Genomic DNA, 14,100 nt, shown 5'->3' with positions numbered 1-14,100 from the left:
GAGACTTTAATTGTTAAAATACTTTCGCGCCGCACATTATATTATACGTATAAATTTTTTTTACACGCTGTTTATAATATATATAATATCTAGCGATCAAATTGACAGATATATATATTCAGCTTCGAAACAAACACAAATTATAACTGCAATGTTTCCTGCAACATTGTAACATTCTAGTTACATTGCAAAAGTATTATATTGTTGCTGCAATATTGTAATTATAATCTGTGCTGGGGAACAATCGCTAATTTCTTTTGGACATACCTATTTGGGTATCAATCATAACGAAGGTTTTCAGACGATCGCCCAGATGCGATCCTGCAATATATTTCTTGAGAGGGCGTTGGACAAATTTTCCAACCGCTACTTCGAGTACGCGGGCGGCGGGAGTCTCCGCAGTAGCTGGCGGGTCTTCGTTGGCGTGTCGTCGATGACGGCGACGGTTGACAGCAGCGGTGGTTATCAGTCGCCGCGCCAGCCACGGTGAGGACTCGCAGTCTCGGTGTCCGATTGTCGCGGGCCGCGGCGCGACGTGTTGTGGACAGACGGTGGCCTGTCGCGGCTCCGTAGAGCGTCGTCGTCGTCGTCGTATCGCCGCCGCTGCAGCAGCGAGACCACGGCCACGCAACAATGGCGATGGGCAAGGGCTTTCGCGTCTACGAGAAGCTGGACTCTCCCAAGCCGCACTCGGTCATACTCGAGCAGCGGGGCCGCAAGGAGACGCTGCTCTTCGAATCGCAGGCGGTCGCGGTACTTTGTAAGTAACCGGTCCGGGTCGAGCGGAGCGCTATAGGGACGATCCGCTCGCCGGCGATCGCGAACACCGGCGCGTGGCCGCGCGCACGGCCGACCTGTCGTCATCCCTATCCCACATCCTCCGGTGATCCTCCTACACCACCTCCTACATTTGAAGTTGAGCGGACGCGAGAACTCCTCGCCTCGCGAGGAGAGAGTCGCAAGTAAGTATAGATATCGCGAGGGCAACCTGTACAGACCGTACTACAGCTGTGACAGCTGCGCGCAGTCACGGGAACGCGAATAGGAGCACAGCGTCCGTTCTATAACGTAACGTCTTGCTCCTGCACCACGCGATCTTGAACTGTAAACCGTGCTCATCGCTTTACATCTCGGAGATTTTTTTAGATTTTTGTGAAATACATTTTGAAGTGCCTATTCCGATTTCCATTTTCAACCGCCTTTTATAGAGCCCAGCAACATAGTCGTGTGAAATAAAATACTATTTACAAAAGTATTGTCATTTTGACAACCGAGGATTCTCATGGATGTACGTCACTTGCAGCCGCCGAGGAGCACGAGTTCCTAAAGCCGAAGTATACCAAACTGTTGGACGCGTACGGATGCCTGGGCATTCTGCAGCTGAACGCGGGCGAGAACACTCTGCTGTACCTCGTTCTGGTTACCGGATGCTTCTCCGTCGGAAAGATCGGCGAGTCGGAGGTCTTCCGAATAACGCAGTCGAGCTTCGTGCCCCTGTTCTACAGTCAAGGGGCGGAGGATCGCGTGTCCGAGGTCAGGAAGGTCCTGAACTCCGGGACATTTTACTTCTCCTGGTCCGCTGGGCAGGAGTCGCTCGATATCACCCTGAGCGCTCAGAGAAGATGCAAATCGACGACTACGGATAATAGATTCTTCTGGTCAGTACGATAAAGCTTTGACACTCTTTTTCATAACATAGACTTTTGTCAGAGAAAGTTCAAGATTCAAATTGTATAATTATGTATCACTACATCACTATTCGTGAAAGATATACGGACAAAAAGAATCTCTGATAAATGATATCTAATCTCGTGAATTATTGCAATTAGGAATCGGATGTTGCATATTCATCTATTAAGATACGGCGTAGATACGAGTCAGTGGTTATTGAAAGCAATGTGCGGCAGTGTGGAGATTAGAACCGTCTATGTAGGACACAGACAAGCTCGAGCGGTGCTCATGTCTAGATTAAGCTGCGAACGTGCTGGCACTAGGTAAGATCATTTTTCCTCATTTGATGGAAAAGTACATAATGATATACATACTCGAAGATAAATTTTCTGTTTGCTATGTCAGGAATTATCAGTGCTTGATAACGGATATATCTCGTGCGAAACATATGACTAATCCGTATCGCGTTGCAATATAAAATAATAATCTGTTGGAACATATGGCCCGATTAAAATGCGCGGTATATCCGTTATTAGGCTTCTGCTAAAAGTTTCTGTAAAAGAAATGACCTTTTGTCTAGATTCAACGTTAGAGGAACTAACGACGATGGACACGTGGCAAATTTCGTGGAGACGGAACAGGTGATCTACATAGACAACGAAGTGACGTCTTACGTTCAGACGAGGGGTTCAGTACCGCTGTTCTGGGAGCAACCTGGTGTACAAGTCGGCTCCCACAAAGTGAAGATCTCACGCGGCTTCGAGACCTCCGCGCCCGCCTTCGACAGGCATTTGGATATGATCAAGAAGCGGTACGGCCAGCAAGTCATCGTCAATCTTCTTGGCTCCAGCCTGATCGGCAGCAAAGAGGGAGAAGCGATGTTGAGCCAATTGTTTCAAACCCACCACAATATGTCGGAGCATAAGGACGTGCCGCATGTCCTGTTCGACTATCATCAGGAGTGTCGCGGTGGAAACATGAAGAATCTATCGAAGTTAAAGGCAAAAGTCGAAAAGTACCTGGAGTCCTTCTCGCTGTTCTACGCCGCCGGCAATACCGTGATTCTCGAGCAGACCGGCACCATCAGGACCAACTGCCTGGACTGTCTGGACAGAACGAACTGCGTGCAAACGTTCTTCGCGCTCGAGATGCTGGCCAAACAGATGGGCCTGCTAAAGCTGATGGAGAAGCAGCAGATGGTCTCGAGATTCGAGGAGGTGTTCCGTCAGATGTGGATCAACAACGGCAACGAGGTCAGCAAGATATACGCGGGCACCGGCGCCATCCAGGGCAGTTCTAAGCTGATGGACGGCGCGAGATCGGCAGCTAGAACGATACAGAATAACCTATTGGATTCCAACAAGCAGGAGGCAATCGATATCTTATTATTAGGCTCAACGTTGAACACGGAACTGGCTGACAGAGCACGTTTATTGTTGTCGTCCAACATGTTGCACGCCGCGCCGAATCTCTTGCGGGAGGTGTGCAAGCGCTATAACGAGTACACGAATACGATGAACCTCAGGGTGAGCATCGGTACTTACAACGTTAACGGGGGCAAGCATTTTAGAAGCGTGGTTTACAAGGATGTATCCCTGTCGGACTGGTTATTCGATGGACCAGGCAAATCTTCGTGTAAGTATCCTTCTAAAAACGCTGGGTCATTATAAAGTGTACAAAAGAGAAGAGAATTTTGTAATGACCCTATATATACATATATCGCGAAAGATATTTCTTTTTATAATCCAATCTTCATATTTTCTTTTCAGCCTTGGTATCGCTACAGCAGCAAGACAACGTTCCCGTAGATATATTCGCGATAGGATTCGAGGAGATCGTCGACCTGAACGCCAGTAATATTATGGCCGCCAGCTCGGACAACGCCAAGGCTTGGGCCGAGGAGCTGCAGAAGATACTGTGCAAGGACACGGAATACGTCCTCGTGACGTACCAGCAGCTGGTCGGCGTCTGCCTGTACCTGTTCATACGACCTGTGCATGCGCCGTATCTGCGAGACGTGGCGGTGGACTGCGTGAAAACGGGACTGGGAGGCGCCACCGGGAACAAAGGCGCCGCAGCGATCAGATGCGTGCTGTACTCCACGTCCTTCTGTTTCGTGTGCGCGCACTTCGCCGCCGGCCAGTCCCAGGTGGCCGAACGTAACGCCGACTATGCCGAGATCACGAGGAAGATAACGTTTCCCATGGGTAGAACCCTGAACACTCACGATTACGTGTTTTGGTGCGGTGACTTCAACTACAGAGTCGATATGGACAAGGATGATATGAAGGAATTGATCAAGCAAAACGAATTCGACCAGATACTGCAATACGACCAATTGAGGGTATTGTGACATATTATTGATTTAAGAAATTTTTTTCTTTACTATTTAATTATAGAAAAAAAAAATTTTATATCGCGCTGTAATATTGAAAGGTTTCTCTAACAATATCTTTTATGAATCTTTTAATTTTAAGGTTCAGCAAGAACAGGGCAACGTCTTTAAGAACTTCCAAGAAGGACCCATTACTTTCGCTCCTACATATAAATATGATCTGTTCTCGGATGATTACGACACCAGCGAGAAGTGTCGCACACCCGCATGGACGGATAGAGTTCTGTGGAAGCGCAGGAAACAAATACCTGACATTGGTCAGTATTTTTCTACTACATGATCATTTAAACAAGTATAAATTAATAATTGTATCAATTTGTAAAATGTATATTTCAGACTCGCCTACAGATTGGAATCCAGGAAAGCTCGTTTATTACGGCAAGGCGGAATTGAAGCAGAGCGACCATCGACCGGTACTCGCGACGATCGATATAGATGTGCACTGTATCGATCCCGAGAAACGCGAGCGCGTGTTCAAGGAGGTGATACAGGATCTGGGTCCGCCCGACGGCACGATAATAGTCAAGGCGGTGGAGGACGTCGAGGATATGGACAGCGTGTTCGATAACAATCTCATGTTCGCGCTGATACAGGACCTATCTCATATCGGCGAGGCAATTCTAGTACGTTACGTCGGCGAGACTATCTGGGTGACATTCAGGGACGGCCAGTGCGCCCTGGCCGCGGCGAAGAAGGGCATGACGCAGGTGTGCGGCCAGACGTTGAAACTGTCGCTGAAATCGCCCGACTGGGTGCAGCTGATCGAGAAGGAGATCGAGATCTGCAGCAACACCACGGTCGCTCAGTTCACGGCGGACTCGCCATTGAGAAGTCCCATGCAACGATTGGAGCAGCTGGAGATCGCCGAGCGACCGGCGATTTCCTCCCCCAGCAGAGGCAGCCCGAACGGCGTGATGCCACCTCCGCGACCGGCGCCACCGGGCCGGCCCTCTCAGCCACCGAAGAGTCCAATTCACGAGCGAAAGCAAGTGCCACGAGCGGGCGTCTTCAGCGTGATTCCCAGCCAGTTTTCGCGCCCGGTGACGCCGCCGGTCGCGGACGTGGTGGAGGATGATGATCGGCAAGACGAGAGACTGTCACCGGACTCGGCCATCTACGAGGAGATACTTGACGGATCGCCCAGCTATCCCGTACCGAACCGGCCGCCGCCGCCGTTACCGCGTATGGACGGTCCTCAGGAGTCAATGAGCAGGCCACCGCCCAGCTCGGTACCTCCTCCGTTGCCGCACAGGCAAGCCCCGCCGCCTCCGCAACACCCACCACCGAGTCTGCCACCGCCGAACGCTCCGCCGCCCGTTCCAGCGAGAACCACCGGTGGGCCGCCCATTCCGGCGAGAAATCCTCACTAAAAATGAAAAAAGAGAAGCGAAGTAGATAGGACGCATAAATGGGACGCATATCCTGTTAGGCCAGACTTCCGGTACGTTTAGCGTTAATCTTAGTACGTGTGATTATTTATGAGATTAAACGACGAGACGACAGTAGTCGTTCGCGAGTCTTCACTTCCAAACTGAGTTCCAGATCCGCGCATAGCATAGTTAGGAAATCCCGAATCCGCTCTGTGCGATTACTCTGAAAGTGATCGGTGGTTATCACGAGTAGAACGTAATCGCAAGTTATTTTCGATCCCCGATCGCGAGCGTAATTATAATTGTAGATTTGTACTCGTAGATCATTCTTGAGCTTATCGAACACTATATTTTGCGTATCCATGTTGGTGGTAATATATAATCCTGTTGACCTGTTCTCGCCGACGACGCGGGAAACCACTGTTTTCGCTCCGAGATGTTTAAAAACGGCACAAACGGCTATTGTTCGAAGATTTCCAATCGATTTATAACTGTTGACGTGTGACACAGATTTAAAATGTATATTTAAAGCCCGTTGAAAAATCGTTGTAAAATTGGATATATCACGAACACGTTAATATAATTATCAGAGTTTAAACGGCAAAAATACTTGCGGTAATAATGTTATAGTTGTCACTGCTTGTATTATATATTAATTAACCTAAGATGTATAACTCTCAGTGTTAGAATCACTTTTAAGGCTTAGGGAGTCTTCACGATATCTTAGTAGCGTAAAAAACTACCAAAAATACAAAAACTGCGGCAAGACTCCGAGGAGCGCAAACTTAATTTTACACTCAATCGTGTGTAGCACGGTGCGACAGAAAGAAAAGGGTAGACTCAAACACAACAGTATTCTCACAGATGCAAGGTAAGATATTCTCTTATAAATTACCCACCCGAATTTCCGTCTTTCTTGCACGGGATGCTTGAAAGCGGCTAATTCTACTAATTTAAGGTCATCGTGTAATTATATTTCGTTTACATCTCTCTTTCCTTTAATTTTAAAGTTCCTATACTTTACATTCCATTAAAAAAATTTCTAGAACGTCCGTCCCAACGGGTCCAACGCCCACCTATATATATTTTTTCTTAAACCCTCGCAATTTTTGTTCTCCATGTTTTCTATTGTGCATAGATAGTGCAGATGTCCTGCGATTTTGACTGTCACATTAGTTACGGAGTGAACAACGAATGCGAATTAAATGGGAAATAAAGTTGTCTCGTTCACTGTAAGCGTTATTCATAAACGTAATTCACAAAAAAAATCTGGATGTCATACATATGGCAGTCAAAATGTTAATTTATGAGTGTTTTCCAACAAGATAGACATATGGCAGTATGACACTATCTATCTATCTATCTATATATATATATATATGTATATGTATTCAACATGGAGCATTTTAATTGCAATACAATGTCGCACTGCTCGACATTGTAAAAACTTAAGTACAAACGTCTCAGTCTTATTTACATTTCAACAAATTTTATGGTTAACTGTAGTAATAACTGTGTTCATTTTTTGATACAAATCTATAAAGATTTCGAATTTTTTCTTAAATTTCTTTTGGCGGTTTCTTTTAAAAAACAAATATTCAAGGTCAAATATTAAAAAACAATATTCAAGATAAAATGTCACAACACTTGTTGTACTAACTGATGTTGTATTATGTGTTGTAGTTTTTATTTAATTATTATACTAACAAATAAATGACTAACGATAAAAGTAAAAATCTGTATATTTTGATACTCTTAGTAACTGAGCCTAGAGTTCTACAACCACTTCAAAAAGTATTGTACATGATGCAACACAGTGTATTGTCCTTGCTGGAAAATACCCATTATAAATTGTACATAATCCTATTTAATCCTTAATTTTCATCACTTCCAGTTCAGTTACATAAAGGTGGCTCTAATCGCGGGAAAGTGGACGTATACGTACGTGTAAATTAGTATAACAAAAATAATATAGCCAATACAAAAGAGAAAATTGTTTCCGACGTACACCTATATTACATGTACAATACGGGTTTCGTCCTGCACCTCGGCAACACGCACTTCTTAATGCTTGCGTGCGTAGTTGATGCGTTTTATCAATTAGATCGATCCTCACCTGTACAAGATGTAAAACATTGGACATGTATATATGTATTGAGTGGTCTAATAAAGAGATCAAATCGGGAACGGAGAAATCATCGGCTCTTAAAAAAGAAGAGATTTCATTTATTGATCTAAACTGTATAAAGATTTGATTTCGTCTTGTGTACTAATGCTAACATTGTCATTACGTCCGTTTGGCGAATCGAGAAATAATAACATCCCTCGTTGTTTTATTATTTATTAATACGTATATATAAAAAAAAAGAAAAGCTTGTACAAAAATTTTTCTTTCAAATGATAAATATATACTGTAAAAAAAAAAGACGCACAGAGAGCTGTGTTGTCCGTCAAAAGATATAGAATTTCTATTCATTATAATGCAAGTAAATATGCAAGTAAATATGAGCAGACATGTTTTCACTTACGTAATCACTTTTAGCGCAATAAATTATATACAAGGAAATATCACTAAATTAATAGCTATCTAGTTCTTGGTTAGTATAGTTAAATACAGAATTTAGCAGAAACAAAGCAACATTTCTGATTTTAATCGGGAGCAAGTGTAAGTATTATATATTTAACATTGCTATGAATTTTTTTCCACTTTTTCTTTTGCGCACTGTACGAAAGCAAATATTGCTTTCGATTTTTGGAAAAAAAACTCACAAGGAAAAATAAACATAATTACAAGGAATTAAAATCCTTTCGAAAATATGACTACGCACAAGGAGAAATGAACATAATTACAAGGAATTAAAATCCTTTTGAAAATATGACTACTTGATCAACATATATGTTAATTAATTTCCAAAAAATAATTACACATTTATAAACAGTGCGTAAAAAAAATATTCTTAGCGACAACGCGAAATGCTTCAGCCTGATATTTAAACTCCCGAATAATTTGAATACTTCTTTCGTAATTTGAGAATATTTCGTTGTCTAATCGCCGAACGTAAAATCAATAAGTTAAAGAGTAACATATTCGTACTAGAAAACCGGATAAATTTACGCAAATTTTTTTTACAAAGGATATTTCATTAGAGACTATAAAATCGAGTAGAGTTACATGATACCGTGATAAAATATTCCAAGAGCCTAATGTGTGTGTTGCGTGTGTTTTGTGTATGTGTGTGTGTTGTGGGTATGTGAATAAAATTCTCGCATAATTAATATGTATTTGTGTTTATACGGATACGCCTCTCTTGAAACTTTCAATCAGTCTCTTCGTCATTCTCCCGTGCATTCGCGAAGATCAACGAGTCGTCAACGTATTAAGATATATCCTTTCTTTTTCGATAGTTTACTGATCGAGTATTGGAATGTTTAACTCAATAATCCGCAATTACTCAAGTTGTTCTTGATTATTACGTCGGTCACGGCGTCGAACACAAACTGTATATTGGACGTATCTGTGGCGCACGTAAAGTGCGTGTAGATCTGCTTCTGATCCTTCCTCTTGTTCAGATTCTCGAATTTCATCTGAATGTAAGAGGCGCACTCCTCGTAAGTGTTGGCGCCCTTGTACTCCGGGAAGCAGATGGTGAGCGGGCTCCTGGTGATCTTCTCTTCGAACAGGTCTTTCTTATTCAGGAACAGTATGATCGATGTTTCGACGAACCACTTGCTATTGCAAATCGAGTCGAAGAGCTTCATCGACTCTATCATCCGATTCATCTCCTCGTCCTCGGCCAACACCAGATCATAGCCGCTCAGAGCGACGCAGAAGATGATCGCGGTGACGCCCTCGAAACAGTGTATCCACTTCTTTCTTTCGGACCGTTGGCCGCCAACATCGAACATTCTGCAAAGAGAAAATAATATTACAATATACCTTGTCTTGAATTTTTTAGTTATAACTAAATATTTGTTTACATAAAATTATAGCGCCTTCGCGATAGCTTATTTACATAAACAATGGCTTCATGTGTGTATATTAAAATATTTCTTACGACGCGTACTTAGGGATAATTTATTCAATATTATAATTTGATTAAAATAAATATCTTTAGATATGTAAGATATGCATCGTACTTAAAGTGTAAGCCCTTGAAAGAGAAATGTGTCTCCACGATTCCGGTGGTTTTGACGCGCGTTCGCAGAACATCCTGCTGCGTCGGGATGTAATTGTGTTGCGTTATACGGTCAAGTGCGTTAAGGTAGTACGCTGCCGAGTCGTTGAGCTGGTATTCCCTGCTACGCGCAAAACAGCGCTGCAGTCCCGGGTCCTGCCATAATCGCTTCATTAATAGCACTAGTTCCCCGGTCAGCTCGCCCTCCTCCGCCGCCGATGCTAGGGTGAAAAATTGTCGCGCCATATCCTACAACGCAAAACAAGGTCGATTATCTAATGTGCCAGTGGGACACGAGAAAGTTAGCGAAGGGTGCAGTTAATAATGCATGATGTCATTAGACGTGTCTTGTCGTCATCACAAATTTTGTAAATAAAAAAGCTACTCTTTCGAATAAATTACTTTTTACATAATGAAATCGAAAGCAGCTATTTTCTAAACGAAAAATATATTCACAATAATGACGACTATCTTAAAATAAAAGAGAAAAAAAACATAACTCGAATTATCACATTCAATCCTTTTTGAAAATGATGAATATTTCGTAACGATCTAACAGAAGGTTTCGACGGACTTACCGCCTTGGTAGGCTCAGCAAAGTCGATTCTAAGGTCCCCCATGGCCCTGATTATCGTCATTAGACTTTGTATTGTGTTGCTGTATACCACTGGGGTGTATTGCTCGCATTCCTCTTTACTGTAACCGGTCTCGTGAATGATTTTCATTTGCTTCACTATCGTGGACTTGCCGGACTCCCCAGCACCTTAAATTTCAGATATGCAAATTGTATAAAACACGTAAAACAATACAAACACAAGGATTTAATGAATAAGTTCAGTGATTTTATATATATAATTGTACTGAACTTGTACTAAATACTATTATATCGAACAGTATCGAATGTAAATGCAGTATCACCGCTCGATCATTTCATTTTGATGAGTTCGAGAAGTTCGCGAGTTTTCCTTGATACAATAAAATCGCATACTATGCATTGTTACCGCCGCAATTCATTTAACGTAATGATTTGCAGGCTATTTTCGAATCAATGCGAGTCTATGCAAATAAACTCTCACACTCGAGACTTCGCCGGATACGTAATGAATCCAATTAACCGATTAATCATCCGCGCTTTCGCCGATGAGTTTCGTCCGATTGATCGGTCCCGCCAATCATCGCGGTTGTTCAGTACTCTTCCGTTTTTCCCTCCCAGGAAGAATATTGTTTTTTTTTTCCCTATAAGCGAGACGAAGATAACTCCGTGCGATCTCGGAGAGACGTAATATCGTGATTCACACGCGGCCGATGATTCAAGTTTCCCGTAATAATGTGCACACGTTCTACATCCGCGACTGCACATCGCGCTATCTCGGTCAAGAGTTTCGAACATTTTCGTATACGTAGACAATTGTAAACAATACCAGTTGTTTAATATTACTATCGATATTACTCGTCCGATGTTTGGCGATAATAACGAATAATAGATATCGAAGTAATTTCGCATAATTAAATATAGTACTTTTTGTAGCAATACCGGACGCACGTGGAGGAAAATATTTAATTCACAAATCCTAAAGATATGAGTTTGCCGAGGAATGAATCATTCGGAAATGAATGATTCATTTTTTCGGCGTGCAATTTTCGAACTCCAGCTCTTCAATTTGAATGAATCAAATCCATTCTACTTCTTGATCAGATATATCTGTGCGTGAGATTAATTTTCAATCCTTCAATGTATCGAAAAGTACACGGAGAGAACTCTATTTTAAAATTTACCTTGAAAATCATGTTAATCGTAGGACAACATAGTATTTCGACAAATTTTATGTAATTTTCACTATTTTTTTTTTTTAATATATACTACAACAAATTTATTGTAGCGCACAGAGTAAAGTTTATCGAAATATTATGCTGTTCGCACGATTAACATGATTTTTACAAGGATAAATTTTAAAAGGAAATTCTTTCCGTGTAGGATAAATAAATATATGTAACTAATTCTATTATTAAAAGGACGTTCCTATTATTAAATTCTATTATTAAAAGGAAACAGAAATGTATTTTTTTTTTTAAGAGAATTCACATGGCAGCAAACAGCTCGCGGTTTTTTCGGCGGACGAGAGAACGGGACCGCGATTAAAGCATACGGTGCGGCGTACCGCAATTTCGTGGCCGTGTGTCTATGCTCTACCGTACAGAAGGAACGCGAAACGTGATACACGCGCACGTCACCGCGGGAAGCGCCTCGCGAAGAAAGAGGGACGCCCGTCGTTCGCGCGATCGAGAGCGCGTTAACCGAAAGGCGCCGTGTCGCGAGACGCATAGGAAAGGCGCCTCGTCGTCGCCCGTGGATTAGACGCAGCGCAACGTCAACCGCTGCGTTTCAAGTTCCTTCTCTTGCTCCCTGACACCTGTAGAGCTCATGCTGGCTCCGCTCTCTACTCGTAGACTATACGTAAAATTCCAGGGAGAAATGGGAAGGAAATCGCTAAGGAAGCTTCATTCTCGGCGCGATTCTCTCTTTTCACCTTATCCAAAGGATCTCTCCGGGAGACTCTGAAAGGAGAAAGAGGAGAAAATGTCTCCAAGGCAAGGAACCGAAAGCGAGCGGATCCACGCGGGATTGGAAGAGATGAAATCCCACCGATAGATCGATCGCGGCTCTTCGCGGATCCGATCCTCTTGGGCCACGTTTCAAAACTTCACTCGATTAACCAAAACTCTATAGCTTACATCACGTAAACTGTAGATTAAAGTTATACCCGAGTAAAGTTTTTGGAACGCAGCCTTATATGATTACGACCGGTTGTTAATGAATCGGTATATTGACATTATCTGCGGAAAGTCATATGTTACGACTTCATTTTCTTGAAAACACCATGTCTTCTCTTGAGGATAATACGTCGCAGTATATCGGGGAACGATGACGAAACGCTAAATAGGATCTAATAATAATACTCCTCCTAATAGCGTTTCGTAATTCCAGGGAGGAAGAAGCGCGGAAGCGCAGCAGCGCGCTCGAAGCAGGCGTGATTCTGCATGATGCAGCTAACGCGGCGCCTTTGGGAGCGTACGGCGGGTGCGTGGTGTGTGTCCGATACACGCGCGATACGAGACAAGACGACGTTACGAGACGGAAAGAGGGACGGAGGAAGAGAGAAGGAACGAAGGGAGAAAGAGATCGGTGTATAGGCGCGCCGTCGAATGATAGGAGCAGGGGATGCAAGTCTACTCCGTCGTCCTCCGCGGAGACGACCGGATCCACCGAAAATCCGCGAGGACCCGGAGTGACGACGATCGGTGGAAGCGCGGCCGGAAGTTCTCGTCACGATACGATACATATCCCAAGTCCCGAAACACAATAAGTGTTGTAAGCCGTAAAAAATGGACCAATCGCAATTGAATTTGAAGAGAATAATGGATTACGATTGGTCAATTTCTTATGGCTTAAGGGCTTATTACTACACATCTATTGTGTTTCGGGAACTAATTGTTACGCGCTCGCGCACGTTAGCTACGCGGAGGACATTCGCGGTGGACCCGCGAGGAGGAATACATTATACAATTCGAGAGAATACCGGGGGGGGAGGAGGGTTATCGTATAGGTATACGAGAAGCGGGGCATTTACCGAGCAGCAGGAGCTTGACCTCGCTGGCGGCGCGCTCGCCATCAGCGCGGAGGTCCTTGTCGATCTTCTTGGATCGCTCGGCGGCCTCCTTCTCGCCGGTGGTGCTCACGGCGCAGCCCATCCCCGCGCCCTCGCCGGTGACGGTCTCCTTCTCAGCACGTCGTCGTGACGATGGGTCGTGACGATAACGAAACTGCAGACGATTGATGGGTGCCGATCCGTCGATCGAGCAAATCCTGTCGCACGCACCACCGATGCACCAGCAACAGCAGCACCATGCGCGCATACGCACGTTATTCCGTGTACAGCACCGCACAGTTCCAACGACCGCTACCAAACACCGTCACCGCCGCCGCCGCCGTCGCCTCCTGACACTTGTTGCACGTAGTGTGGGAACCGCCCGCACGCGGTCGCGCTCACATATACACGGAACGCGAGCGCCCGACGACGGTCTCGAATCACTCACTCACTCACTCACTGTCGCGCGCGCGCGCCCATGCACGCGTACACATACCCAACTCACTCACGCACGCACGCACGCACGCACTTTACAAGCGCACGCGTTTATATGTGGCACGCGCGAGCGCGCGCGTGTACTCTACTCTCGCGTATCTCTCTCTCTCTCTCTCTCGGCGGGTCGCACACGCAGCTGCGCGCTGCCGCGTTCTCGCGGCGTCGCGTTCCCGGCGCGCCGGCGTCCGCGAGTACCCGCGGCGACGGACGGGAACTCCGGCGCTCGTCGTCTCGGATGAAAACGAAAACGAAAACCGGACGAGACTCGGCGCGGACGACACGGACCGGGGGAAGGGAGGGCGGGAGGGAGGGAGGGAGGTAGGAAAGATCCGAGGAGAGACCGGCGC

General features: G+C 44.7%; 2 protein-coding genes across 2 annotated transcripts; one reads left to right on the top strand and one right to left on the bottom strand.

The window, feature by feature from the left end:
• Positions 1 to 274: 274 nt before the first annotated feature.
• LOC105457911 (synaptojanin-1) lies at positions 275 to 7,586 on the top strand. Its single transcript, XM_011702853.1, has 7 exons — positions 275 to 760; positions 1,304 to 1,658; positions 1,830 to 1,994; positions 2,252 to 3,306; positions 3,441 to 4,015; positions 4,149 to 4,323; positions 4,403 to 7,586. The coding sequence occupies exons 1-7, from the start codon at positions 634 to 636 to the stop codon at positions 5,434 to 5,436; spliced, it is 3,486 nt and encodes a 1,161-aa protein (XP_011701155.1). The 5' UTR covers positions 275 to 633; the 3' UTR covers positions 5,437 to 7,586.
• A 55-nt stretch (positions 7,587 to 7,641) lies between these two features.
• On the bottom strand, positions 7,642 to 13,744 carry LOC105457909 (guanine nucleotide-binding protein G(i) subunit alpha). The gene is made up of 4 exons (XM_011702851.1): positions 13,241 to 13,744; positions 10,190 to 10,374; positions 9,574 to 9,860; positions 7,642 to 9,343 (listed from the first exon to the last, which is right to left on the bottom strand). Exons 1-4 carry the CDS (start codon positions 13,524 to 13,526, stop codon positions 8,866 to 8,868), a joined length of 1,236 nt encoding a protein of 411 aa, XP_011701153.1. The 5' UTR covers positions 13,527 to 13,744; the 3' UTR covers positions 7,642 to 8,865.
• Positions 13,745 to 14,100: the final 356 nt, after the last annotated feature.

This window comes from Wasmannia auropunctata, unplaced genomic scaffold, assembly GCF_000956235.1.
Source record: "Wasmannia auropunctata unplaced genomic scaffold, wasmannia.A_1.0 LD334880.1, whole genome shotgun sequence".
NCBI lineage: Eukaryota > Metazoa > Arthropoda > Insecta > Hymenoptera > Formicidae > Wasmannia > Wasmannia auropunctata.
Note: the sequence above shows the minus strand (reverse complement) of the source record. Positions and strands in the feature narration are given on the sequence as shown.